General features: G+C 53.7%; 9 protein-coding genes across 9 annotated transcripts; 8 read left to right on the forward strand and 1 right to left on the reverse strand.

The window, feature by feature from the left end:
* Positions 1 to 826: 826 nt before the first annotated feature.
* LAESUDRAFT_646387 (mRNA transport regulator 3) lies at positions 827 to 1,885 on the forward strand (the record flags this gene model as incomplete). The annotated part of the gene is made up of 6 exons (XM_040903978.1): positions 827 to 968; positions 1,024 to 1,102; positions 1,161 to 1,269; positions 1,324 to 1,539; positions 1,597 to 1,746; positions 1,802 to 1,885. The coding sequence occupies 6 exons, from the start codon at positions 827 to 829 to the stop codon at positions 1,883 to 1,885; spliced, it is 780 nt and encodes a 259-aa protein (XP_040767187.1).
* A 210-nt stretch (positions 1,886 to 2,095) lies between these two features.
* Positions 2,096 to 4,930, forward strand: LAESUDRAFT_810473 (amino acid transporter). The gene is made up of 14 exons (XM_040914224.1): positions 2,096 to 2,518; positions 2,572 to 2,614; positions 2,665 to 2,885; positions 2,943 to 3,148; positions 3,208 to 3,219; positions 3,274 to 3,507; positions 3,561 to 3,608; positions 3,668 to 3,785; positions 3,832 to 4,046; positions 4,097 to 4,143; positions 4,198 to 4,240; positions 4,288 to 4,351; positions 4,414 to 4,488; positions 4,543 to 4,930. The coding sequence occupies exons 1-14, from the start codon at positions 2,215 to 2,217 to the stop codon at positions 4,668 to 4,670; spliced, it is 1,758 nt and encodes a 585-aa protein (XP_040767188.1). The 5' UTR covers positions 2,096 to 2,214; the 3' UTR covers positions 4,671 to 4,930.
* Positions 4,931 to 5,560: 630 nt separating this feature from the next.
* Positions 5,561 to 7,806, forward strand: LAESUDRAFT_735157 (FAD/NAD(P)-binding domain-containing protein; the record flags this gene model as incomplete). Its single annotated transcript, XM_040910566.1, has 8 exons — positions 5,561 to 5,704; positions 5,763 to 5,870; positions 5,931 to 6,006; positions 6,073 to 7,040; positions 7,101 to 7,161; positions 7,211 to 7,593; positions 7,647 to 7,687; positions 7,740 to 7,806. 8 exons carry the CDS (start codon positions 5,561 to 5,563, stop codon positions 7,804 to 7,806), a joined length of 1,848 nt encoding a protein of 615 aa, XP_040767189.1.
* A 239-nt stretch (positions 7,807 to 8,045) lies between these two features.
* LAESUDRAFT_505783 (uncharacterized protein) lies at positions 8,046 to 9,328 on the forward strand. The gene is made up of 3 exons (XM_040902722.1): positions 8,046 to 8,274; positions 8,334 to 8,769; positions 8,817 to 9,328. The coding sequence occupies exons 2-3, from the start codon at positions 8,342 to 8,344 to the stop codon at positions 8,854 to 8,856; spliced, it is 468 nt and encodes a 155-aa protein (XP_040767190.1). The 5' UTR covers positions 8,046 to 8,274; positions 8,334 to 8,341; the 3' UTR covers positions 8,857 to 9,328.
* Positions 9,329 to 9,865: 537 nt separating this feature from the next.
* On the forward strand, positions 9,866 to 10,192 carry LAESUDRAFT_646815 (uncharacterized protein; the record flags this gene model as incomplete). The annotated part of the gene is made up of 2 exons (XM_040904010.1): positions 9,866 to 9,895; positions 9,947 to 10,192. Coding segments are annotated over 2 exons (276 nt in total), but the record flags the coding sequence as incomplete, so codon positions are not given.
* Positions 10,193 to 10,835: 643 nt separating this feature from the next.
* On the forward strand, positions 10,836 to 14,010 carry LAESUDRAFT_756413 (uncharacterized protein; the record flags this gene model as incomplete). The annotated part of the gene is made up of 4 exons (XM_040912171.1): positions 10,836 to 11,651; positions 11,705 to 12,734; positions 12,787 to 13,824; positions 13,883 to 14,010. 4 exons carry the CDS (start codon positions 10,836 to 10,838, stop codon positions 14,008 to 14,010), a joined length of 3,012 nt encoding a protein of 1,003 aa, XP_040767192.1.
* A 416-nt stretch (positions 14,011 to 14,426) lies between these two features.
* Positions 14,427 to 16,865, forward strand: LAESUDRAFT_646666 (N2,N2-dimethylguanosine tRNA methyltransferase; the record flags this gene model as incomplete). The annotated part of the gene is made up of 13 exons (XM_040903999.1): positions 14,427 to 14,714; positions 14,817 to 14,897; positions 14,959 to 15,044; positions 15,101 to 15,277; positions 15,329 to 15,444; positions 15,500 to 15,563; positions 15,617 to 15,668; positions 15,720 to 15,872; positions 15,926 to 16,093; positions 16,144 to 16,278; positions 16,325 to 16,407; positions 16,472 to 16,657; positions 16,715 to 16,865. The coding sequence occupies 13 exons, from the start codon at positions 14,427 to 14,429 to the stop codon at positions 16,863 to 16,865; spliced, it is 1,740 nt and encodes a 579-aa protein (XP_040767193.1).
* LAESUDRAFT_722422 (Pkinase-domain-containing protein) lies at positions 16,556 to 21,275 on the reverse strand. Its single transcript, XM_040908206.1, has 7 exons — positions 19,381 to 21,275; positions 18,076 to 19,326; positions 17,792 to 18,022; positions 17,477 to 17,734; positions 17,230 to 17,420; positions 16,715 to 17,175; positions 16,556 to 16,657 (listed from the first exon to the last, which is right to left on the reverse strand). The coding sequence occupies exons 1-6, from the start codon at positions 20,774 to 20,776 to the stop codon at positions 17,014 to 17,016; spliced, it is 3,489 nt and encodes a 1,162-aa protein (XP_040767194.1). The 5' UTR covers positions 20,777 to 21,275; the 3' UTR covers positions 16,556 to 16,657; positions 16,715 to 17,013.
* Positions 21,276 to 21,474: 199 nt separating this feature from the next.
* On the forward strand, positions 21,475 to 22,469 carry LAESUDRAFT_712003 (uncharacterized protein; the record flags this gene model as incomplete). The annotated part of the gene is made up of 4 exons (XM_040906879.1): positions 21,475 to 21,642; positions 21,763 to 21,888; positions 21,912 to 22,022; positions 22,176 to 22,469. The coding sequence occupies 4 exons, from the start codon at positions 21,475 to 21,477 to the stop codon at positions 22,467 to 22,469; spliced, it is 699 nt and encodes a 232-aa protein (XP_040767195.1).
* Between the last annotated feature and the right edge of the window lie 188 nt (positions 22,470 to 22,657).

The following is a 22,657-nucleotide window of genomic DNA, read 5'->3' on the forward strand; positions in this document are numbered from 1 at the left end:
GCCACGCAGCCCTCGCGATACATCCGAGTTGACTTACAGCCTCTCAATATTCTGATCGGATGACTCCTACCCGGTGGCTAAACGAAGGAATCGACTCGATCGTGCATGGCACGTTTCATAAACGCCCACAATAACGTCGAATTAATGTCAGCCGTGCCGACTCTGGTGACTCTGACCGCGATGCTTTTTCCGGTCAGACCTGTTGATGAATGCGGTTGGCACTGACAGTCTCGTCTTGACGAGCCCCGGACTTGTCTTCCGTCGATGGGGATTACACTGCACAAGGAAGTTCTGGAGCTTGGAGTGTACCGCAGACTGACGCATGCCGACTCACGAGGCTATGCCTTCGCATAGCTTCGGACATACAATAGCCGCATGGGATTCGGGCTCGCCTCGTCACTGACACTACTGCTGGAGGGAACATTGCACCTTCGAAGATTCTGGCCTTCGACTCATCTTTGATGAAACATCGCGGTGTCCCGTGAATGGAGCTGGTATACGTGGCGTGGCGATTGGTGGACGCATGCTGTAGAACTAACTGTACTAGAGGCTCTGTCGCGTTTTGTGGCAGGCAAGAGATAGATGACTATTTCCAGGACATTGTGTAATTCACGTGCTTCTGATGTATCCTGTGCCCCTCATCTGATCTGTTATTTGGAACCGGTGCTGCTGCGCCAACTTCATCCAAGTCGCGTCTCTAAACGCGTCCTCCCAGTGGGCTAATTAAAGTCACGTGGCCGCGTCACACAAGCGCCGTAGACGGAGCGGTCACATTGTCAGTTTCGCGCTCGTACGTCGTTAACATTTCTAACCTTTGAACACTCGTATGGCTCAAAGCAATTTCGACCGTCGTCGCATCAACGGTCCCGAAGAGAGTCATCCGCCAACCTTTGATTTCGATGACGCGGAACAGTCTGTACCTCTTCAACGATCAGGAGGGCGCACTGCAGGCGATATACGACCCATTTGTTCGCCGCTTATCTCTTTCGTCACATCCGATGTACTCACATCTGGCACGTATAGTTCTCAAGCCTGGACTGATAAGCCAAGCAAATGGCTCTGCATACATAGAAACCGAACGGACAAAGATTGCTTGTGCAGTGTCGGTCTTCACCTACTCTCGTCCTCCGAATTGTGTCCAAGCTACGACCGATCTGCAGCTATGGTCCTCGGCAATCCAAGACCACTGTATACAGTGAGAATGGGCGACTTAATGTCGAAGTCAAGTTCGCCCCGTTTTCATGTACGCGTAGAAGGGCCCCAATGAGGGTACGCCATTGATACAAGCCGTACAGAAACTCTTCTAACAATCATGTCACACAGGATGCAGAAGATAGATCTGTCGCCATGCAGATACAGCAAGCGATCCTGCCATCAGTCAGATTGGAGCTTCTGCCAAAGTCGACCATCGACATTTTCATCACTGTCATTGAAAACGATGGCGTTGAAGGATGTATCGCTGCTGGTTCAGTTGCTGCCAGTGTTGCACTTGCCGATGCTGGTATAGAGATGCTCGGGCTTGTAATGTCATGTGCCGCAGTAAGCCGGTCGCCTTTTGTCCTCGGGTCCTTGGGATGCAGCTGATTGCCCTCACAGGCGACTGTAGGCAAAGAGATCTGGCTGGACCCCACAGAGAAAGAAGCCTTAGCGGGATCGGGAAGTCTGGTCTACGCTGGGATGCCGGCACTGCGAACAATTACCAGCATATGGCAATCCGGTAATATGACGCAGGAACAAGCTTTTCTGGTGCGACGGGAACTTTTTGATTATTGTTTGAGAGGCTGACGATACCCGCTCATAGTGTATGGAAGCGTGCGAGGAAAGGTGCACGGACATCCACGCTGTAGTAGCTCAGGCTTTGCTGGAGAGTGCTCAGGTTATTTGATCCTCGGAGGAAGGGGTCCTGCTGCAGGGATTTGTTCGCTGTAGCTGCACACGGCATAAAAGCTCAGTGCGGTGCAATTTTACATCATGTCAGCGGCCACCGCGCAGCGCAAGCCATCGTAATTATATGGTCCTTTTTGATGTCAGTGATTCTCGGACACGTGGCGATCATCAGAACGCTCGACTGTAAGAATGCCACCAACGCGGTTACCTACTAGGCAGCATCTCCATACCTTGAACTTGGACAGCACTGTTCGCACTGGCGACGAGGGTTGTCTTCCTGGTTCTATTAGGCACGGTCATCGGCATCGAATTTAGCCACAGCACTCTATGACATCCGTGTCCACCTCATCAAAGGTCCTGTTCGATGCATCGAAGTCTCCTCTCAGCCCTCTCACTCCCATCGAAGACTACCGCTCACCAACGGTCTCTCGCGACTCAGTCGACTCGTTACGGGATTTGGAGCTGTCCGACGGACCATTACTCGCCGATGGACCGAGCACTACGCGGACGCGTTCATATTCGATCTCCGGCTTTGACTTCCAGCAGGATCTACTACCGCTGACCGCGAGCTTGAGTGAACCTGAGAGCATCCAGGTAGCGGCACATGCGAAGAATATAAGCCTGCTCCATGGTATGTGAATGATACCTCATATGGGGCACTGTCATGACTGAAGGAGTGCTCAGGCATTGCCCTAATCATCGGGTTGCAGATTGGGTCGGGTATATTGTGAGTACAGATATACGATTGTTGTGCAACAGGCGTTCATTCTGTTGCAGCTCTTCACCTGGCGTAGTAGTGGCAAACACCGAGAGTGTTGGAGCAAGTCTGTCTGTGTGGTTCGTGGCGGGACTGTTGGCATGGACAGGCGCGAGCAGCTTTGCAGAGTTGGGGTCATCGATACCGGTAAACGGAGGTGCGCAGGCGTACCTCCAATATGCATATGGTCCCCTCGTCTCGTACCTGTTTGCCTGGACAGCTATCTCCGCACTGAAACCAGGTGAGTCCCACCGCTCCCCAAGACCTCGTATGTGTGTAACCCAATTGCTATTTGCAGGAGGAAACGCTGTCATCAGCCTCATTTTTGCAGAATACCTCAACCGGCTCTTCTGGCACAGTACAAACGCTGAGGTATCGCCGGATGATATTCCACAGTGGGCAATCAAACTCACTGCGGTTGCGGCAGTCCTCGTGGTCTCCACAATTTGCGTGGCCACGCCAATGTTGGGCCCGCGGATGGCTGTGGTCTTCACCACGGCGAAAGTAAGACTCGTCCGCTGTACAGTGTGCCGGTGCAATGTTGAGCTGATCTCATTTCACAGATTGTTGCATTGGTGCGTACACACAAGATCGGGCTGGGATTGTTGTTAACATTGTAATGGTTACAGATATCTATCACCATCCTTGGTCTCGTCCAGCTAGCCAGAGGTCATGCATCGACATCGCTCACGGAGTCTCTGTTTAGTGGGTCCAGTACTAGCCCATCTTCCTATGCGTTGGCCTTGTATTCCGGCCTTTGGGCGTATGACGGTTGGGATCAAGCGAACTATGTCGGTGGCGAGATGAAGAATGCACAGAAGAATATTCCTCGCGCCATCCACTCTAGTATGGCAATTGTCATGGTACGTATCGGCACCGTGCGTATTTAATGAAATAAGCTGATCTCTTTTCGCAGGTACTGTTTATGCTCGCTAACTTGGCGTACTTCACTGTGCTCGACAAGGTAAGTCATGGAGCACGATGCCATTATCATTGAAATATGTCATGATAGATTTGTCTTAGGTAACAGTAGGGAGGAGTAATACGGTCGCTCTTGACTTTGGCCGTGCATTGTTCGGCCCTGTTGGCGGGATCGTATTTGCATTGATGGTCGCCATTTCGTGCTTTGGCGCGCTGAATGGTAGCTAGGTTCTCCCCCCCAAGAATCGAGGCTGACTTCCTGTCAGGCTCATCGTTCACCAGTGCACGCCTCATCTACGTCGCAGGCCGCGAGGGCTATCTTCCTGCGTTGTTCGGGAGAATGAACCAATCTCTCAAAACACCACTGAACGCGATGTGTCTCCATGCAGCCTTGACCGTTGCGTTCATCGTCATTGGAGGAGGGTTTCGGTCGCTCATCAACTTCGCTGTTGTTGCATCGTGGGCGTTCTATTTCCTGACCGTGAGTTGTTAAAGTCGAAAGCTGTCATCGTGCTGAGATCGCTCTGGTAGGTACTTGGAGTGGTAGTGTTACGTGTCAAGGAGCCCACGCTGGAGCGGTAAGTCTATGCAGTGCGGATTGCATATTCTCGTTGTCCTGACAGCTAGAACAGCCCTTACAAGACTTGGATTACCACACCTCTGATATTTTGCGCGGTGCGTGGTCCGTGCTCAACGGAGGATGACAATTGATGTTCCCTCAGGTCTGCGTATTTTTGCTGTGCATGCCCGTCATTGCGGCACCGCTCGAGGCGATGGCGATTCTCGGTGAGCTGAGGAATTCTCTCAACCTTCTGCGCGATTTTTGCTGAACCTAATTGGAATGATAGGCTTCGTCCTTGTGGGTATCCCAGTGTATTACCTCACTCAAAGGAGGCGAAACGCATCGTCTTCCGGCATCATGTGTAAGCTCTCAATCGTATCTGAGATCACCGATGCTGAGCAAGCACATCCATTAGCGGTGTTTGCGAACTGTTTCGCACGAATACGTGGCAGACCAACCCCGGGCGCTGGATGGCAAGCTGTAGCTACCGAGGGCGACGAGCAGGTCGAGATGAATGAGACCAGCGGGTCATTTCATTCATGATATATTAGATGAACTTTGATACCATCGACCAAGAGCGGATGCTATCTGCCGGGTCTTGCGTGGAATTCCGCGCGGTTGTAACGCCTTGGCATGTGCACTGATACCTTAGATTAGAGCTGTCTGTTTTACCTTGAGACTGCAAGGGTTTGCTATTCCTTCAAGCTGGTAGTCGTGTGGGTCGTGGGGTAGACTATGTGCCAGTATATCCCGTAGCAAAGCGTGACCTTGGGGTGAATTTAGTGTGAATGATTTTGGAGAGGTGCTTGCACATAGTTTGGCCGTATGAGCAGAGTAGAAGGAGCAGAAGTACAAGTAGACTATGAGAGAGAAGGGCATATCCAGTGGGCATATGCTACATGTACAGTGAGCCTCAGCCATGTCATGTGAGATCCGAAACGCGTCGCGTTTCGGAGATGAAAAATGTTTTCATAAATCCCACTGTGAGGGTGGTAATTTGAAACAGACCAGATTCCAGCACAGGTAACCTGGCGTCGAATAGGCACGATCCTTCTCGGCAACACGGTATGGCATCGATTTCGGACTACATACTTCAACGTGGCTGGCTTCGAGAGTCGAGACTAGGATGGGCGATCACCTGCTGTTGTAGCACCGATAACGGAAGCATCTCTCCGTATCATCTTGCCTGTGAGTGTCAGCTACATTCGCAATCGAAGACTGCGACTGCATGCGACAATGGCATCTAGTTCGGACTACTTCAACGTGGCTGGCTTCGAGACTAGCATGGTTGATCACCTGTTGCTGGCATTGTTTTAGCACCGATTTTAGAAGCACCTCGGAGATGGTCAGTGGCCTTACGCAATCAGAAGGCAATTCTGCGGATATAAGTCAGCATTGTGAACATACGATGTCCCATCTCGACCTCGAACACGATGCCTGCTCTCCCATATCAACCTTCCCCGACCCAGGATACCAAGTATCTACGTCGCGAGCGTCCTCTGTCCTATCAACATGTATTCTGCGAGTTCAATACGCAACCCTCGAATAATTACGGGTTCCCAGAACCGGGTGTTCAGGTCTGTCGCATCGCATATTTGCAGCAAGATGTTAAACATTGATATCTTCCTCGCTCAGTCCCCCACCGCCGCTCAGGCGGCTGGAAAAGACTTCTTTGTATCAGACAAGACATGGAGAGACATTTGCGATCACTCTGATCTCGACTTTATTGTCATCGGTTCAGGTGTACGTTCCGCTCTCCACATCGATAAGCATTGAATATTCACGTTCATGTTCCTGTACCAGTTCACTGCGCTCGCATTTATTGATGAAACGTTGAAGCGGGATCCGCATAAGAAAATACTTTGTATTGAAAGAGGAGGTCCGTGATCTTTCGTTAAATCTATATTGTTCTAATTTGACCGTTGTGACACCCGCGCACTCGCAGATTTTTGGCTTCCAGATCACTTCCAGAACTTGCCCATTCCATTCAAATATATTCTTGGTGGGCCGAGTGAGACATTCCCGTTCTCACTGTCCAGAGAAACATACCAGAGCGACGTCAAATTTGTGCATGGATACACTCCATTTTTTGGCGGACGATCGATATTTTGGTCTGCCTGGTCCCCGAGCCCCGCACCTGAGCTCATGCGCAACTGGCCGAAGTCTTTGCTAGACACGGCAAGAGAGCCCCAGTTCTTCGGTCGTGCCAGCGAGCTTCTAAGAGTCACAAAGTCGACGGAGATAGGGCCGCCATATGCTCAGCTCCAGAAACAGATTCACGAACGATTGTCCGCATTGAAGTCAGTCAATCAGCACCTCAAACTTGAAGTGTATCCTGCTCCGCTGGCGGTTTCTTCCATTGCAAAGACGGCAACAGTACGCTTCACAAAGTTCTCGACTCCGGGCCCGCTCCTGTCCCTTTATGACCTGCAGCAGAAGCATGCGCGTGACAACACCGGTGCGCCACTGTTGATCGCCACCAACGCAGCTGCGCAATACTTAGGAATTAACGTCGGCTTTCCCCCACCTCACAACGTCAAGAAAGATAAAGATGTCAAATTTGTGCGCACATCTCGTGGAGATCTTCCACTCAGGCTGGGACAAGAGCCTGCCAAAGTGATTCTTTGTGCTGGAGCATTTCCCAATACCACCCTCCTCCTTAACAGCTTCCCCGACGAACCCCGCATCAAAAAAAACGCGGGGTCCAGAGTGACTGGTCACTTTCTTTCGCATGTTGTCGCTCGCATCAAAAGAAGCGCATTCGCCGACTTGAACGAAAAAAGCATTGACATAGGTGCAGAATATGTGGCAGGGCAGCACCCGGATACAAAGTTGCAATATCACATTCAGATTACCGCAGTTGCATCTCCTGATCCAGGGCAAGACGTTGAAGATGCCGCGCGCTTCTGTCCGGTGAGCAGTAAATAGGCAGAAATTTAGGGCATTTGCTCATGGTAGGGGCGTCACGAACAGGACTATGCTGCTTCAGCAACGGAAGAACAACTACGCGGCTCGGAAGAATACGTTATCTTTGGTACGATTCTCTCGTTTCTACACCACAGGCATGCTCTGACATTGCTCAGTATGTGCGACGCTCGGGGAGCTGAGTGAGGACAATGCGCAAAACTTCTTCCGCATTCCGAATCAAACCTTGACGGATGATCCGACGGCCAATTGTGTACTGCAGGTCTTGCTTAGCGAAAAGGACGAACGGCTCTGGGACGCGATGGATGCTGAGACGTTCGCCGCGATCCAAATTATGGCCGGTCTCCAGAAACTTGAACCGCTCGAATGGTGGCACCAGCCAAAACCCTGGGACAAACCGGGTCACTGGAGTCGCGAGCTCCCCAAGAAGGAAACTATCAGGATGGAGGGTATTGTTCACGAAGCGTCGTCTTTACCTCTTGGAGAAGGCGATGACTACTGCATTGATACGGATTATAGAGTCAAAGGAACAACCAACGTTGTAAGTGTCTCAATGTCGACCGCGAGTTAGACATGACATTGCACGACTTTTAGTATGTCACTGGATCAGCGATTTTCCCAACCGCGGGATCCTGGTGAGTGACTGTATCTCGGCATTCATGTTCAGGTTAACAACCTCCCATTTAGGAATCCCACGTTAACTGTGTGTGGATACGCGCAAGATCTCGCTCGAAAGCTGACTCCATACAAATGAATGTTTAGCAACATCAAGGTTTCTGAGTAGTGAGTCTATTTACCACCTGAATAGATGCTCTCGGTAACATACGTATAGATGCGTCTAGTTGCGTTTCCATTTTGCATAATCTCGAGCTCGCGAATGTATTGTGACATTGTACGACTATGGGTTGCGAGGATTGAAGACGCATTTGCTTTCGGCTATCAATGCCCAGACGGAAGAGTGTCTTCCTGTGTTTTGATGTCGTCTGTAAACCCCCCTGAGTAGGCCTTGCCTACTCTGGAATTGTCGTAGGCCTTGCCTACTCAGGGATTGTCGTCGGTTCGCTGTGTTAAGCGAGAATTGGCATTTCCATAACACGGATTGAAACCAAGAACGAGTATCCATCATATGACAGTAACAGAGCTCCAAGTAGATCCGTCTATTTTGCGCGATGTGCAAAAGCGATGCAAACAGCTACTAACAAATACAGAACTATAGCTACAGGCAATGCATCAGCGTTCTTCTAGAGGTAACCGCACCAGCTGATTCAAGAGGGAATTCAGTGTAGATCATGACGCGATGCTCCCGACTTGCTGCTCCTCCAAATTCTTTTCCTCCTCGACACTCAGCGACTCCTCGCTCTGATTCCTCCTCGTCGGCCCATCTTCCCCCGCGACCGCCGAGGCGTGTGCCCCCCTTGTCCTTCTTTAAACGCCGCGCCATCGTCTTTGCCGCCTTCGGGACCATCGACCACTGCATGCATGCAAGCAGATCGACTTGCTTCTCGGATAGGTCATCGTACCGGAAGAGGTCGCCGATGCTTTCAATCGTCTGTCCGGCAGTCTCGGGGTGGAACAACAAACCGATAAGCGCGTTGAGAATGCTGAAGACCGGCGGACTGATCTCGACAAGCACCGTCCTCAGCATGTCGACAAGCAACAAGCTCACCACGGAGACCGCCGTCACAAATATTGAGAACCTGGTTGAACCAATAGAACGGTATGTAGGTTCTTCGCCCGCCAGAATCGAGGCTGACTTTCTGTCAGGCTCGTCATTTACCAGTGCACGCCTCATCTGTGTCTATAAGGAGACCATTGAGCCCATGCAGCGCGGTTGGCATCATTCTCGCTGCCCTGACAGTTAAAACAGCCCTTACGAGACTTGGATTACCACGCCTCTGATATTCTGCGCTGTACGTGGTCCGTGGTTAACGGAGGATGACACGGCATCGCTCGAGGCGATGGCGGTTCTCGATGAGCTGAGGAATTTCCTCTTGAACCTTCTGCGCGATTTTTGCTGAACCTAATTGGATTGATAGGCTTCGTCCTTGTGGGTATCCCAGTGTATTATGTCACTCAAAGGAGGCGAAACGCATCGCCTTCTGGCATCATGTGTAAGCTCTCAGTTGTGTTTGAGATCACCGATGCTGAGCAAGCACATCCATTAGCGGTGTTTGCGAACTGTTTCGCACGTATACGTGGCAGACCAATGGATGGCAAGCTGTAGCTACCGAGGGCGACGAGCAGGTCGAGATGAATGAGACCAGCGGGTCATTTCATTCATGATATATTAGATGAACTTTGATACCATCGACAAGAGCGGATGCTATCTGCCGGGTCTTGCGTGGAATTCCGCGCGGTTGTAACGCCCTGGCGTGTGCACTGATACCTTAGATTAGAGCTGTCTATTTTGGAGAATATTTGCAGCTGCTGCGCTGAAACATCTGGCTGTGGGCCGTTGAGAGAGAACCGTGGCGGCGAATAGGAATCATCGGGGCCCGAGCTCCGAGCTCATACACGTAGCACAAACAGCCGGAAATGGAATGCTGAGTGGTGGGCTGATTACGGGCTTACTCAGCTGTGCTTGCGCCATTAATTGGAGACACGCATAAGACGCGTTCAGCCCGCGGAGCAGGTCTCACATTTACCTCGCATACTATCTCTACCCCTACCGTTATCTACGTTTATCCGCGGTATGTGCACTCCTCCTAGGATAGGGTGGCAACTAACGTGACGGTGCCGTTATAGCGCTGTTCGCTATGGTGGGTGCATCCACACGGTGCAGCTTGCGCGGAGAGAACTGATATGCTATGTAGGCTACCCACACCTACAAGTTCGACGTCAAGGTACGCCTCTATATTTGTCACGGCTGCCGCTGCGCAGCTCATGATGTCCAGATGACCTGCAGCGGCTGCTCCGGCGCCATTGAACGCGCATTGAAGAAGGCACAAGCTGACGGTAAGTCCCTGGCCCGGAGTAGCGAGAGCGTGGTGCTGAACGGGCCTCCGCGGACACTAGGTGTAGACTCCTACGATGTAAGCTTGGAAAAGCAGGAGGTCATCGTGAAGGGGTCGATCCCGTATGACACGTTGCTGGAGAAGATCAAGAAGACGGGCAAGGAGGTGCGTGTGCGAGCTGACTAGTCTGCTGCGGTGCGAGCTCACGATTATGTATATTCTCTCTGGCACAGGTGCGCTCCGGGCAGACGGTGGAATGAGCAGGTTTGTGGCTGAGGTGCTGGCTGTGGCTAGCGGCGATATCGTGCCTCGGTGTGTGACGAGTATGTAGGATATGAATATGCATATGATGACCATGAGATGTCCGCATGTGTGGCATCGTGCGTGAGGAAAGCCGTCTCCAGTCCGGGGTCGAGCAAATTGACAATGTCGACGACGGCGACATCAAAGTCGACGAGGTGAGCGGAAAAGGGAATCGCAGTTGCCGATCTCGGAAGGGAGGCGAGCGCCCGCATGGTTGTGCCGTTTACTCCTGGCAGGACCTCTACACACGATATGTCCGCCTCGGCTTCTCCTCACCCTCTTCTCTTCTTTTGCCCCTTCATGCCCTTCTCCGGCACCGCAATCCCATATAATCCACCGATCCACTCTTTCCTTTCATACAGCGACACCCGCCTCCGCTGCGCGTGTGGGCCGATCTCGCATTTTGTCTAGACTTGTCGCTGCAGTGGAATCCCGCTTGGCGTTGCAGAGTTTGTGGGAGCACCAACTTTTCTTCACGACCTTCACTTTGACTGGATATACGACACGACAGGGCTTGCACTCATTCATGGCCTCGCGGAACTCGACGACCACGACCGCCCTAACCGCTTATCCGACCGCTCCTTACTACGCAAATGACGTCGACTATATCACCGCCTATCTGGAAATACACGCGCAAAGCACTCCGAGCTACATCTACACGTATATTTTGTGGGCAGTCATTGCCGTGACCTTAGTGCTCTTCGCTGCCTTTCACCTGGTCGGCCTCAGAGGCGGTTATCTCGGTGCGCTCTGGAGCAAATGGGCCGTCCGCCGGAGGACATGGAGGAAGAAGCATGCGCTCAAGGTCGCCATGCGAAGAGGATACCCTCACCAGCAGCCGTTACCCCTCCCCTCTAACGCCCAGATTATCACCTTGACATCCATCGTAATTGTGACGCTCATACTCGCGTTCGCTGGGCCAGACTACATTGCGCCGGAGTCCACGGCTTCTAATGCGCAGAATACCTCCAGTGTGCCACTTACGAAACGTTCAGTCAATGTCTCCGCGTTGACCCAGTACGTGCCTGACTACACGATTGGCAAAGCCTGGTGGACATCAGGCAACAGAACGGGTCTCATTGCCTTCGCCCTCTTTCCTCTGTGCGTGCTCCTGGCGCTGAAAGCACCGCCGTTCGCAGTGCTAGCCCTGCCCTTCGTCATTCAGCTGCATTTCGACAAACTCGCCTGGCTGCACAGGTGGATCGGTCGTCTCATCTGGTTCTTCTCTGCGCTGCATGTCATCTTCTGGAGCGTACAGCTCGCCATAGAGCGGAGAAGCAGCACCGGGAAGGTGCTCTACACCTACCCCTGGGATTATATCAACTTCATTTATGGATGGATTGTGGGTATACAGACCTGGATGCGGTTCATCCATAGCTCTGACCAGCTCGACAGGCTTTCGGCTTCATGACAGTCCTGGTGGTTCTTTCTCTCCGCCCCATCCGGCGGCTTCACTATGAGATCTTCTACTTCCTACACGTCATGCTGGTGCCGCTAACACTCATCTTCTCCGCCCTGCACCATTCATCCGTGGGATGGTGGTGCTGGGCAGCCCTTGCGCTATGGATTGGAGAGCGCATATGGCGATCAATATGGTGGTTGAATACCAACGGCTATTTTGACAGAGCGTTTCCATCGCCGGCTCCGAAGAATTCACAGAAGGGACCAGCGTTGAACGCTTCTGCTTCCCCGGAGTCGTGGGAGATGGAGCCGATGTCCTCCCCTCGTGCGCTGAAGAAGCTCTACATTCCTCCTAGCTCACCGACAACATCCAAACTGAACGTGGACGTCCATATCGCGCGCATATCAGGCAAGATCACGTTAGGTGCCTCTGGCAGTTACGTTCCACCGCCGGGCTTTGCATATGCGGAGCTCCTTCCGGGACGAACGATACGGCTACGCCTCATAACGCCGGGCTACCTGCCCTGGGCGCCTGGGCAGCATTTCCTCCTGAGAATTCCCGCTATATCGCAGCTCGCCACGCATCCATTCACCGTGGCCACCGTATGCGATCAAGAAGCGCCAACGGACGAGGGTCGGGAGCTCGTTTTTCTGATCCGTGCGAAGAACGGGTGGACGAAGCGTTTGTGGGACACTGTTGCGTGCACGATTGTCAGTGGGAGGCACCACTGCTCAGGCGAGCGCCCGCCTGCGGGCTGGGAGCTCCCCGCTCGAGGCGTCGTGATGCGCACGTATGTGGACGGGCCGTTTGGCTCGGCGGTGCGCGCCCGGTGGGGAGCGTACTCGACTGTGCTCATTATTGCTGGCGGCTCAGGTATTAGCTTTGGCCTGTCCGTGCTGCAGTATGTGTGCCTATGTCTCGCCGGCAGGGATGGCTCGTCTCTTGGCGGGAAGCGAGGTGGATGGGGGAAGCCCGGTTTCAACGTCAGACGTGTTCGCCTTGTTTGGCTGGTACGCGAGTTCAGTGAGTGGCAACGTCGGAATCTACGGGTCTTCAGGGCTCATGGTCTTCTTAGGCCATATACAGTGGTGTGCCACGATCTTGCGCCGATGTATGTCGATGATCTCAAGCTCGGAGCTGCAGGTGGACATATTCGTGACGAATGTCAAAATGATCCAAGAACCTTCTTTAGCAACGATGCTGCACGCACCTTCAACAGACACTCTCCTTCCTCCAACACCGCTCTTTGCGCGGCAGGATCATGTGAAGACGGAAGAAGAACACACTCGTTTGGGGTCCATCTCCTCCGCTGACGGGGAGGTGGACGACGTTTTTGATCCGCATTATCACCAGGACGACTATGTCGAGCGGGGAAGCGAACTGGGGCACGAGGAGCATGTCCTGGACCTGACTAATTTCGAGGGTGATGACGACACAGCGATGCCTGGTGAGAAGCAATTCGGGAACTCGGTGAAGAGAGAGGGGAGGTTACGCAGGGCTGCGTCGCAGGCCGCGCTGTTGTCTGGGAAGCGCAAGCGACATCAGGAGGGGGACGATGAGAAGGATAATGGCCTGGACCATGATTTCAATACATCGTCAGTGCGACTGGTCGCCCAGAGGGAGAATGTTGATCCCGTGTGGTCGATCGTAGAGCATTCTGAAGACGGACCATCTAACGTGCTATCGCCCGACTCCCCCGACTCTTCCTGCTCGCCGACGCGACGTGCGATACCTCTATCACCCACCTCACCACACTCTACGCTCGTGCCTGACTCCGCGACATCCACTTCAACGTTCCTCCTCTCTGACTCCCCGCAATCGCCGAAGGGCAAGGCAAGAGCAAGTATGTCCCCTTCGTCACCCACGAGCGCCGCATCGCGGCCATTCTCGCCTGGTTCGCAGGCGAGTGGGTGGTCCGAGGCTGGGAGCCTCGCGGCGCTGGTATCGGAGGTAGACGTCGGAAAGAGCGGGGAACATCTGCGGCTAGAGCTTGACGAGCAGGAGCTGCGGGATGTGGGTGTCGTCGCGGAACATGCCCGTCCTGGGAAGCCGCGGTTGGATAGAATTGTCGCAGACGAGGTACAGCTGGCCCAGGGGCCTATCGTGGTTGGATGTGAGCAGTACTGTTTCTTGTATCTTGACACGGCAGACACTGATCCGAAATCTATCAGGTTGCGGCCCATTGTCACTGAACGCCGTCGTGCGCAAGGCCATCGCGTCGCAGATCAACCTCGAACGAATACGACGGGGAGACCTAAGCGGCTCCATCACGCTGGTGTCTGAGGATTTCGAATACTGATCTTTTATTGATCCAGCTTTCTTTTGATGACTTTTCACAGCCTAACAAGCTCTGTCGGTTTCGTGACAGCGCGTCTCAGATGAGCTTTGCGTTCGCAGAACATTAGTATCGTACTATACCTTTACCATCACTCAGATACCGTTATTTGTAGGCAGCTGTAATAGGTGCTTTCTGCCGAGTCTCAATGTAGGCGCAGGACATTGTATAGCATCTGGATGTAGCCTACCAGCTAAGTGCGCGCGGTCAAGTCGACCGCGTCAGGTCAGAGCGCGTCTCACTTCGAAAACGCTCCGTCTCGTCTAGTCGAAGCGTACTACTGGGCGCTGAGCTTGTTCACGTTGCTGTCCATACTAAGTCTCATCCGGCCTCTGCGCCAGAGGACAGTGAATCGTCTACGACATCACTCTATCAAAGCAATGGCCTCAGAGACCGCAGAGCCTCCACCCATCACGACCCCCGAGGGATACACCCTGCACACAGAAAACACCTCCTACATCCTCTTGCCGCCGGACAACCAAGCGTTCCTGAATCCCGTCCAGGAGTTCAACCGAGACCTGAGCGTGGCATGTATCCGTACCTGGAGTGAGCTGCTGAACGAAGAGAAGCAGGCAAAGTGGCGGCAGTCTCAGGAAAGGCGAGCTAAGAAGAAGGAGAACGGGCGCGGACCGAAGCCCAAGCGGGCGAAGAGTGAGTGTCCAAGAAGGGTGATGGAACTTGTCTAACGTATTTGAGCAGTTGGGAATGAGACGACGGCTTCCGTTATTGCTACAGAGGGGACTGTGGGTGCTGACACGGCCTCTGGCCAGGCTGGCGAAGGATCATCTGAGGCGAAGGAGGCTGCATCTTCCGAGTCGGTCGTTGGAACAAGCTCACAGAAGCAGAAAGAGGTGCGAAACATCCTATGCATATCGTTTATACTCGTAGATATGAATTGGTGTCGCACTGTAGCACCCATACAAGAGCGTGATCCTGGAGGCTCTCTCTGCGACAGGCTTGCGTTCAATTCGTTACGCGAAGGAAATTCCTTTGGTCAGGTACGCATATATGCGCACGCGCATGTCGTTCGTTCGATTTACATTTGCGTTTGCAGGTATGTCATCGCGAATGACTATTCTCCTGCCGCCGTCGAAGCAATGCGAAGGAACGTCGAGATCAACGGACTCGTGGACGACACCGGAACAATCGAGACAGGCTCATCAGAGACTCAAAAAGGTCAGGGCCGTAAGCCCACGCCACCAAAAGTCAGAGTGAACGAAGGGGACGCTTGGTAGGTCCTCCCGAACAAGCGGTGGCACAAATGAACTGAGCATCATCCAAGTGCATTGATGTACAATCATCGGACAGAACGAGCACGTGTCGACGTCGTCGATCTGGATCCGTATGGGACAGCAGCACCGTTTATCGACGCTGCTGTCCAGTGCGTGAATGATGGAGGTCAGCTGCCTATCCATTCACGTTCTAGTGTTGTGATAACTCTCTCGTGAGCTAGGATTGTTGTGCGTAACATGCACAGACCTTTCGGTGCTAGCGACATTAAATTATCCTGAAAAATGGTGCGCACTCCTCTACGCCTTTTAATCCTCTGGTATATCAAGATGCTTCGCAGCTTCTCCAATTATGGAGGCGTGCCTGTAAAGGCAGAGTATTGCCACGAAGCGGTACAAGACTTTTAAGCATTTTTATGACAGGCGTCTGATAACGAATTACAGGCCCTTCGTCTCGTGCTGCATACAATATCGACGTCCGCCGCGAGGTATGGTCGATACATCCAGCCACTCCTTTCCCTCTCAATCGACTTCTACGTCCGTCTGTTTGTCCGTATATACACATCGGCGAATGAGGTCAAAAAGGCTTTCAGGCGAGTTTTTGCTCCATCAGCACGCGGTGCTCAAAGCTAACCGCCTCCGACAGCAAGACATCCATTTACTACATATGCAGCGGCTGCCAGTCGTTCTATGAGCAACCCTTCGGCCGGATGACCCACAACGTACATGAACCGAGCGGAAATGTCAATTATCACTTCAAGCCACATGCTGGACCGATAGTGCCTAGCAAATGCCCAGAGTGCAATTCCACGCTGCATGTATGCACCTCGTTGCTACAGGTTCTCGCTCGTTCCTCATCCTTTCCCAGATCGCTGGACCGATGTGGTCGGGGTCAGTTCATGATCCTGCTTTTATCTCGAAAGTATTGGAACACGTCGAAGCCAGCAATGATAAGTATGGCACTTCGGCACGCATGAAAGGTATGCTGACCATCGCAAAAGAGGTGGGTACCGAGCAACCTCAGCGAGACTTGCTCTCATTCCCTACAGGAACTGGATACGCCGTTCTACTTCACACCTGCAAAAATAGCTGGCACCTTCCACTGCATATGCCCAGCCCTGGATGAGGTAGCGTGAGTGCTATTTTTGTGCTGCATTTGTCTAATGCTGTGGGTCTAATTCCGTGATGATTTTCAGCTCAGCGCTGCTACATGCGGGACACCAGGTTTCCAGATCGCACGCCTGTGCTGGCTCACTGAAGACCACTGCCACTCGCGCGGACGTCCATGATGTGTTTCGTTGCTGGGTCAAGACGCATCCGGTGCGGATGGAAAGAGTCTCAGAGACATCACCGACACATCATCTTCTCAGCAAGGAACCAAAGTGCGTTCGCGGCAGTGACGTAGCGATCGGTGCCTTCCTGCTCACAGCTATTTTCAGAGCGGAAGCAAATTTCTCACGGCATCCGCAGTCCGTGACACCTTCCTCGAAGGTGAAACTGGTCCGCTATCAGGCCAATCCAACTCCGCACTGGGGGCCCGGAAAGAAGGCCGGGTCCGGAAAGAGAAAAAGGGAAGAGGACGAGGTGTGAAGATACCCGGTGTACAATGTAACGACGAATGTAAGGGGATTATGTAGTATCTCCGGTCGAAAATTTGTCCCGATGGAAACCCGCTGGTATATGTGCAAAAATAAAGCGTATAAACAAAAGTGCGAATGAGTATTGTACGGACTGTGAGCTAACGACCTAGTGGCATGGGCTGGTTTGCAATCCAAGGATGTTTGAGCAGCTCGGCCGCTGACGGCCTCGCTTCGTGGTCGAGGTCAAATGTGAGCTGAAGGAAGTTTTCAGCCTCTGGAGAGATATCTGCTGGAATGGCTGGTTTTGCTGATGAGCCAATCTGTGCGAGGAATGGTCAGCCGATGCGTCAAAGGAACACCATCATCTCTTGCACCTTGAAAATAGCCTGCATCTGGTTGAGTTGTGCCCAAGGGTGCTCGCCTGTGAGCATCTCAACAACCAGACAGCCAACGCTCCAGATGTCCGCCTTCTGAGTATATACCGTCTGCCTGACAACCTCAGGTGCCATCCAGAAGACTGATCCCTGTAGCGATGGCCGATGAGCCCGGTGGCCATGTAGCAGATCTACCATGCCAACGTGAGCAATTGATTGCTGCATCAGCAAAGTTGCCACAACTTACTGTCCTCGACTTTCTTGGAAATGCCAAAGTCGGAGATCTTGATACCACCTTTGTTGTCGACCAGCATGTTGGCACCCTTTATATCACGATGAATTATGTCTCGCTCATGCAGATAGTTGAGGCCCAGCAGGATCTGTCGGACCCAGTTCCGCACGAGAGGCTCCTCGAAAGCACCGTAGCTGTTCAACAGCGAGGTGACGGACCCACCGGGAACGTACTCCAAGAAGATGTTCAAGTGATCGTTGTCGATGCAAGAAGCTAAAGGAAGTAGTCAGACCATTAGCGCAACATGTCGCAACAAACTTCAAGACATACATAGATACTGCACAATGTTCTCGTGCTGCAGCTCCCTCAGCAGCTCAATCTCGTGCTCTAGAGCACTGAGCATGCTCTTCTTGCGTTCTTCATTCGGCGCAGAGCCAGTGGGCAACTCGACTTGCTTAACTGCCATCAACAAACCGGTCGAGGTATCCATTCCAAGGTAGACTTTGCCAAACGACCCTGCACCAATTAGGGCACCCTTGATCCACTTGATGGTCCTCTCACCTACATGCAGGAAATTAGTCCGCACACAGACACCACCAATGCTGACAACGTACGTCCTGCGGACGTGATGGTTTTTCCAGGCTCTTCGTGATCAACAACGGTCTCCTCGTCCTCCTCTTCGTCGTCTTCCTCGTAGTCTTCGTCTTCGTCTTCGTCCTCCTCATCCTCGTCCTCAGTATACTCTTCCTCCAGGATACTTTGCTTGTCAGCGTCAGTCTCTGCATCTACTTTCGTCCACTCATCCGACTCGCTCGAATCGGACCTCAAACCGCTCTCTCGCCTACTCTCGACATTCGCAGTGATCTCATCAACCGTCATCAAGCTGGCAGTATCCGATCGGTCGCGCCTACTCCGCAATTCTGTCATGTAACTCATCCGTCTTGAAGACGTAGACAAGGTCCTAGAATTGCGCTTCGAGCTGAGCTTATCCGTGTCCAGGTTCAGCGACTCTGACAGCGACTCCGATGGGAAAGCAACAGGAGGAAGTATATGCGGACTCGATAGCCGCTTATATGATTCATCAGGTTCCTTTTCCTTCTCAGTATCATCTGTGCCGTCCGCGTTTTCTGGTCCCGACAGGTCCACAGACTGTCCATCCTCAGTGAACACTGATAGGCGCGGCGGACTGCTTGTGCTTGTCTGCAGGACACCAGGAGCGGAGGGCAACGGCGGTGGCGGTGATGCCGGTCTCTCGGGAAATATTGTGGAAGTCGACGCCACGGACAATCTGGACGATCCCCGATTCGAGCCCATAGTACTGACACTAAATCTTGAACGCGCCGGAAAATTCCACGACACGGAGCTGTCGCGCTTCCCAGGGGCCCCACCTGCGCGCATCATGCTCTGCCGACGCGTCCGCTCGAGCACCTTTTTCTCCGCGTTCGGGAAGTATTCCGCCAGATGCGTCGTGATGAGCTCGCTTGGCGGTCGTTGGCCGAAGAAGTTCCGCAGCTTTGAGGGTCGCTTCTGGCTCGCCGCCTGAGCCGCACTGAGATTGGGCGGGGATACGGACGCCTCGAGCTTAGCGAGCTTCTCGGGAATAGGCACACCCAGTCCGCTGAGGACGCTGATCGAACTGGCACGTTTCGTAGCCTTTGTTTGCGCGGAGGCAAGAGCGCCCTCTGACGAGAGCGTGTCCTCCTCTGGGTCGCGTTCTTGGTTTATGAAGCTGCCCGGGCTTGGAGTACGCTCTGGGGAACGCCTTGTCCTGTCAATCTTACGAAGTGTGAGCCCATTCTCGCGTGAAGGATCGTCTGGCGGAGCATGGCAGATGGAGAGGAGTTGGGCTTCAGTAAGAGGGGATCCTATCATGTTGGGGGTCACTATATGCGCATCATAGGCTACGTAAAACAACTCACCCGGGGCGCCGTCTTGCCCATGCAGGTAGACACCCCAACCGTCGACACTTAGGCCACCATCTTCCGTCTCGACACGCTCTGCACCTTCTGAGTCGCCTCGTGACGTGAGTTTGTTGAACTTCTTCAATGCTCTCACTAACACCTCGACTCCACCAGCACAATCAGTGACATTGATTGTGACCGACTTGCCTTCGCCCGGAAGCGTGAACTTGACCAGCTTCCGCTTAAGGTCGTCGAGTGAGGGTGTATGTGACGAAGGTGTGGTAGGCCGGGTGTTTGAAGCGGGACTATTCCGAACCGAGGCACCTGCGGGTTGCAAAGACGGGGTCAGAGGCATCACATTGCGTTGAGACTTGGATGATTCCTCGATGGGTGAGAGAAGGTTCTGCTGTGAACTCTGCGCATAGGGATGAGAAGAAGTACCAGTTGAAGGACGTGGTGGCAGTTTGATATGAGGATTTGGCTGCGCAGGATAGGATCCGCTTCTGTTGTGCGCAGGATTTGCATTTGGAGGTGTGCTTCGTCCTGACTGGATGGTAGGGAATGGGAGAGGAGAGTAAGGTGATGCTTCTGCTTGCACAGGTGTACGCCTGCCAGAGAGCCCGCTCGGCAGGAGCGTATGAGGTGTACGTGGGTTGGGTGGAAGTGGAGGTTGGCCACGGGGAGGGGGAGGCAGAGGCGGGAGGTTCGGCCGGACGCTATGTGCGGTCGTCGGCGTAGAATGTGAGGACGAGCTTCCAGGCTGGGGCAGTGGCCGGACACCGTTATGGTGCCGGGATGCGTCCTGTCCATCGCGAATGATGCGAGGTAGGTCCGGAGAACCTCCTGCAGGCGCCAGATGAAGAGGTGCAGGGCGACCGCTCTCGAGACGACGCGAGTGCGCACGGGCGCTATTGATGTCACCGTTCATGCTCGACGTACGCGCATGGTCTGACGCCCTGGGGTAGTTCATGATTGACGTGAGGGCCACATTGGCGGATGAGCAGCGCTGTCGAAGGGTCTTGACTGCATTCAGGATGCGAAGTCTGTCCCCGACGCTCGCGATGCCCATCTCCTTCAGCGTGAGCTGGTCAAGCTCCAGCAGGACGTCCCCACGGATGTCGTGTTCCCTGAATGTACTCGCATGGTGTGCACACTTGATGTCGGCCAGCCAGCGCGCAACGTGCGCGTCGGACCACACACGAAGGAACTCTGCGAAGGTCATACCCAAGGGCGGCTCGAGGGCCGGGGCACCAACCTGGAATCCATTGGCATTGCCAGAGACAGAGCCATTTGTAGTGGGTGCGCGCGACTGGCTGTAGGAGGAAAGGGTCGGGGAGGTCGGGGATGAGGCCTGTGAGGCGGGCTGGTCGTCGATGGGCTGCAGGCTGCCATTATTGGCGACAACGGCCGTCATGTTGAGCGTCGAAGGCACTGGCGCAAGTCTTATCCGCGATATACAGAAGATTTAGGCGGGAAAAGAGAAGCGTCGGCTTGGATGCCCGCGCAAAGCTATCGCGCAGTGGTGAGAACCGGCGTGGCGCAGCAGCTACAGCGTTGTTCAGAGTTGCAGACTAGCAGTTCATTGCAAGATATCAAACGCGAGAAGAGGTACGGTTTTGAGTCGGGAATGTGAGCTGCGCGAGGTCAATGCGTAGAAGACAAGGAAACAAGACGTCGAGTGTAGCAGAGCGCGACGCCGGGGTTCGCGTGAGAGTTGCTCTTTCCCCCCATTGGCGGCCTGTGTCTGATTGTTTGATTTGCACGCTGTGATTCCGTCCTAACCTTGCTCTTCACACTCGTCGATGAGGTTGACGCAAGAGAGGAACTCTGCGGGTGCTTCAAAGCTTGTTCGATCCACAGCTTGAGTAGAATCGCTGCATACTAATACGGATACGTCCGCGCCCGAATTTATGACTCGTGGCGCTCACTTCTTTAGCAGCGCTCCGGTCGACTGTGGAGGCGGTGTGTACGACTTCGGCTCATGCCAACATGTCGTGCAACGAACTGATGGGCACGGCGGCCGGATATCTTCCAAAGACGGCAGGACGTCTCATCGCGTCGCTGTGCTCATCTCTTCCTTACTAAAGCCGTTCTGATAGGTTTGTTGGTACTATGTACAAACTCGCAGGATTGTCGAAGGACAGGCGAGTGCATTCCTTTTACAGCGGGAGCAACGCTATCTCGGCAGCCGTGGTAGTGGTATCCATGCTAAGGCCTGCTAAAGCTCGCCGTCTCATCAATCGGGACAGTCTCCGCGGGCTTTTCTGGCCGTACCGCTCGGTATGAGACTTGCACCCTATGGCGCACGGCGGATAGCAGCTACGGGCGCGTCTGAAGCTTTAACGCGCACCTCGCTCGAGCTTCGGATAGCGTGTGCAGCCTTCTCGCGGACCCGACTAGGTTAGCTTTGTGTGCTACACGGCAGCACTCGCAGGATCTTCGAAGCGCATGAGAGCAGAAGGGGGCGATGCCGACGTTGAGCGCACAATGTTGAGCATTCCAGCTGCTTGCACGTATGCACAGGTTGTCAGCTCGTCTGTCCTTTCCAGGGTGCCTCGACGAGGATGCCGGAGCGCGCTTGTATTGAGATACTCGAGGCCGCCATCACGGAAATTCAGAATCCTCAAGTTTACGGATCATCCTCATCCCCGGGACACGGCGTACGCTGTGCTGAGACCGTGACGGCCTATGCCCGCGCGTGCGAGTCGAGCAGCGGTCTGCGCGGCGCACGGTTTGCTGTCGAGTGCGCACCCTCCGCCACCGCGCTGGACGGGGCGCTGAAATGATTGATCGTCCATGAATGCTCGGCGCAGTCAATTGCAAGGACAGTTGCTAGCCGACTCGATCAGGGACGCCAGGTCCAGCACAATTTCAACCTCCGACTCACTCCGCCGCCACCGGAGTTGCCGTATGTGCACTCCTGGGCCGGCCCTGCGACCGCGAATCCCAATCCCAACGAGCAAGCTCGTCGCCGTCGACGCTGCTATCGCGAGCAGGCCGCGAGACGTGCACGCGAGCATGGGCGACGATTGGGGGATGTTTGCGGAGGCGAGGAGAAGGCCGAGAGGGAGCGTGCCGGGCCCGGCGGCTCGAAGCCGGCGCAATAACGCCCTAATAAAACGAGCAAGCCAATTTCTGAGTTTTCCAGCGCTTGCACGCTTCGTGTCCAACATCCTTCCCTTCTTCTCCTCCTGTCTCCCGCCCGTAATACCTTCTACCCGGACTCAGTTCCTCTTCGTTCCTTTTCATCCTCCCTTCGTTCACGTACTGGACTATATTCCAGCCCTTCCCCTCC

The sequence above is a fragment of the Laetiporus sulphureus genome (genome assembly GCF_001632365.1).
Source record: "Laetiporus sulphureus 93-53 unplaced genomic scaffold LAESUscaffold_7, whole genome shotgun sequence".
NCBI classification, from domain to species: domain Eukaryota; kingdom Fungi; phylum Basidiomycota; class Agaricomycetes; order Polyporales; family Laetiporaceae; genus Laetiporus; species Laetiporus sulphureus.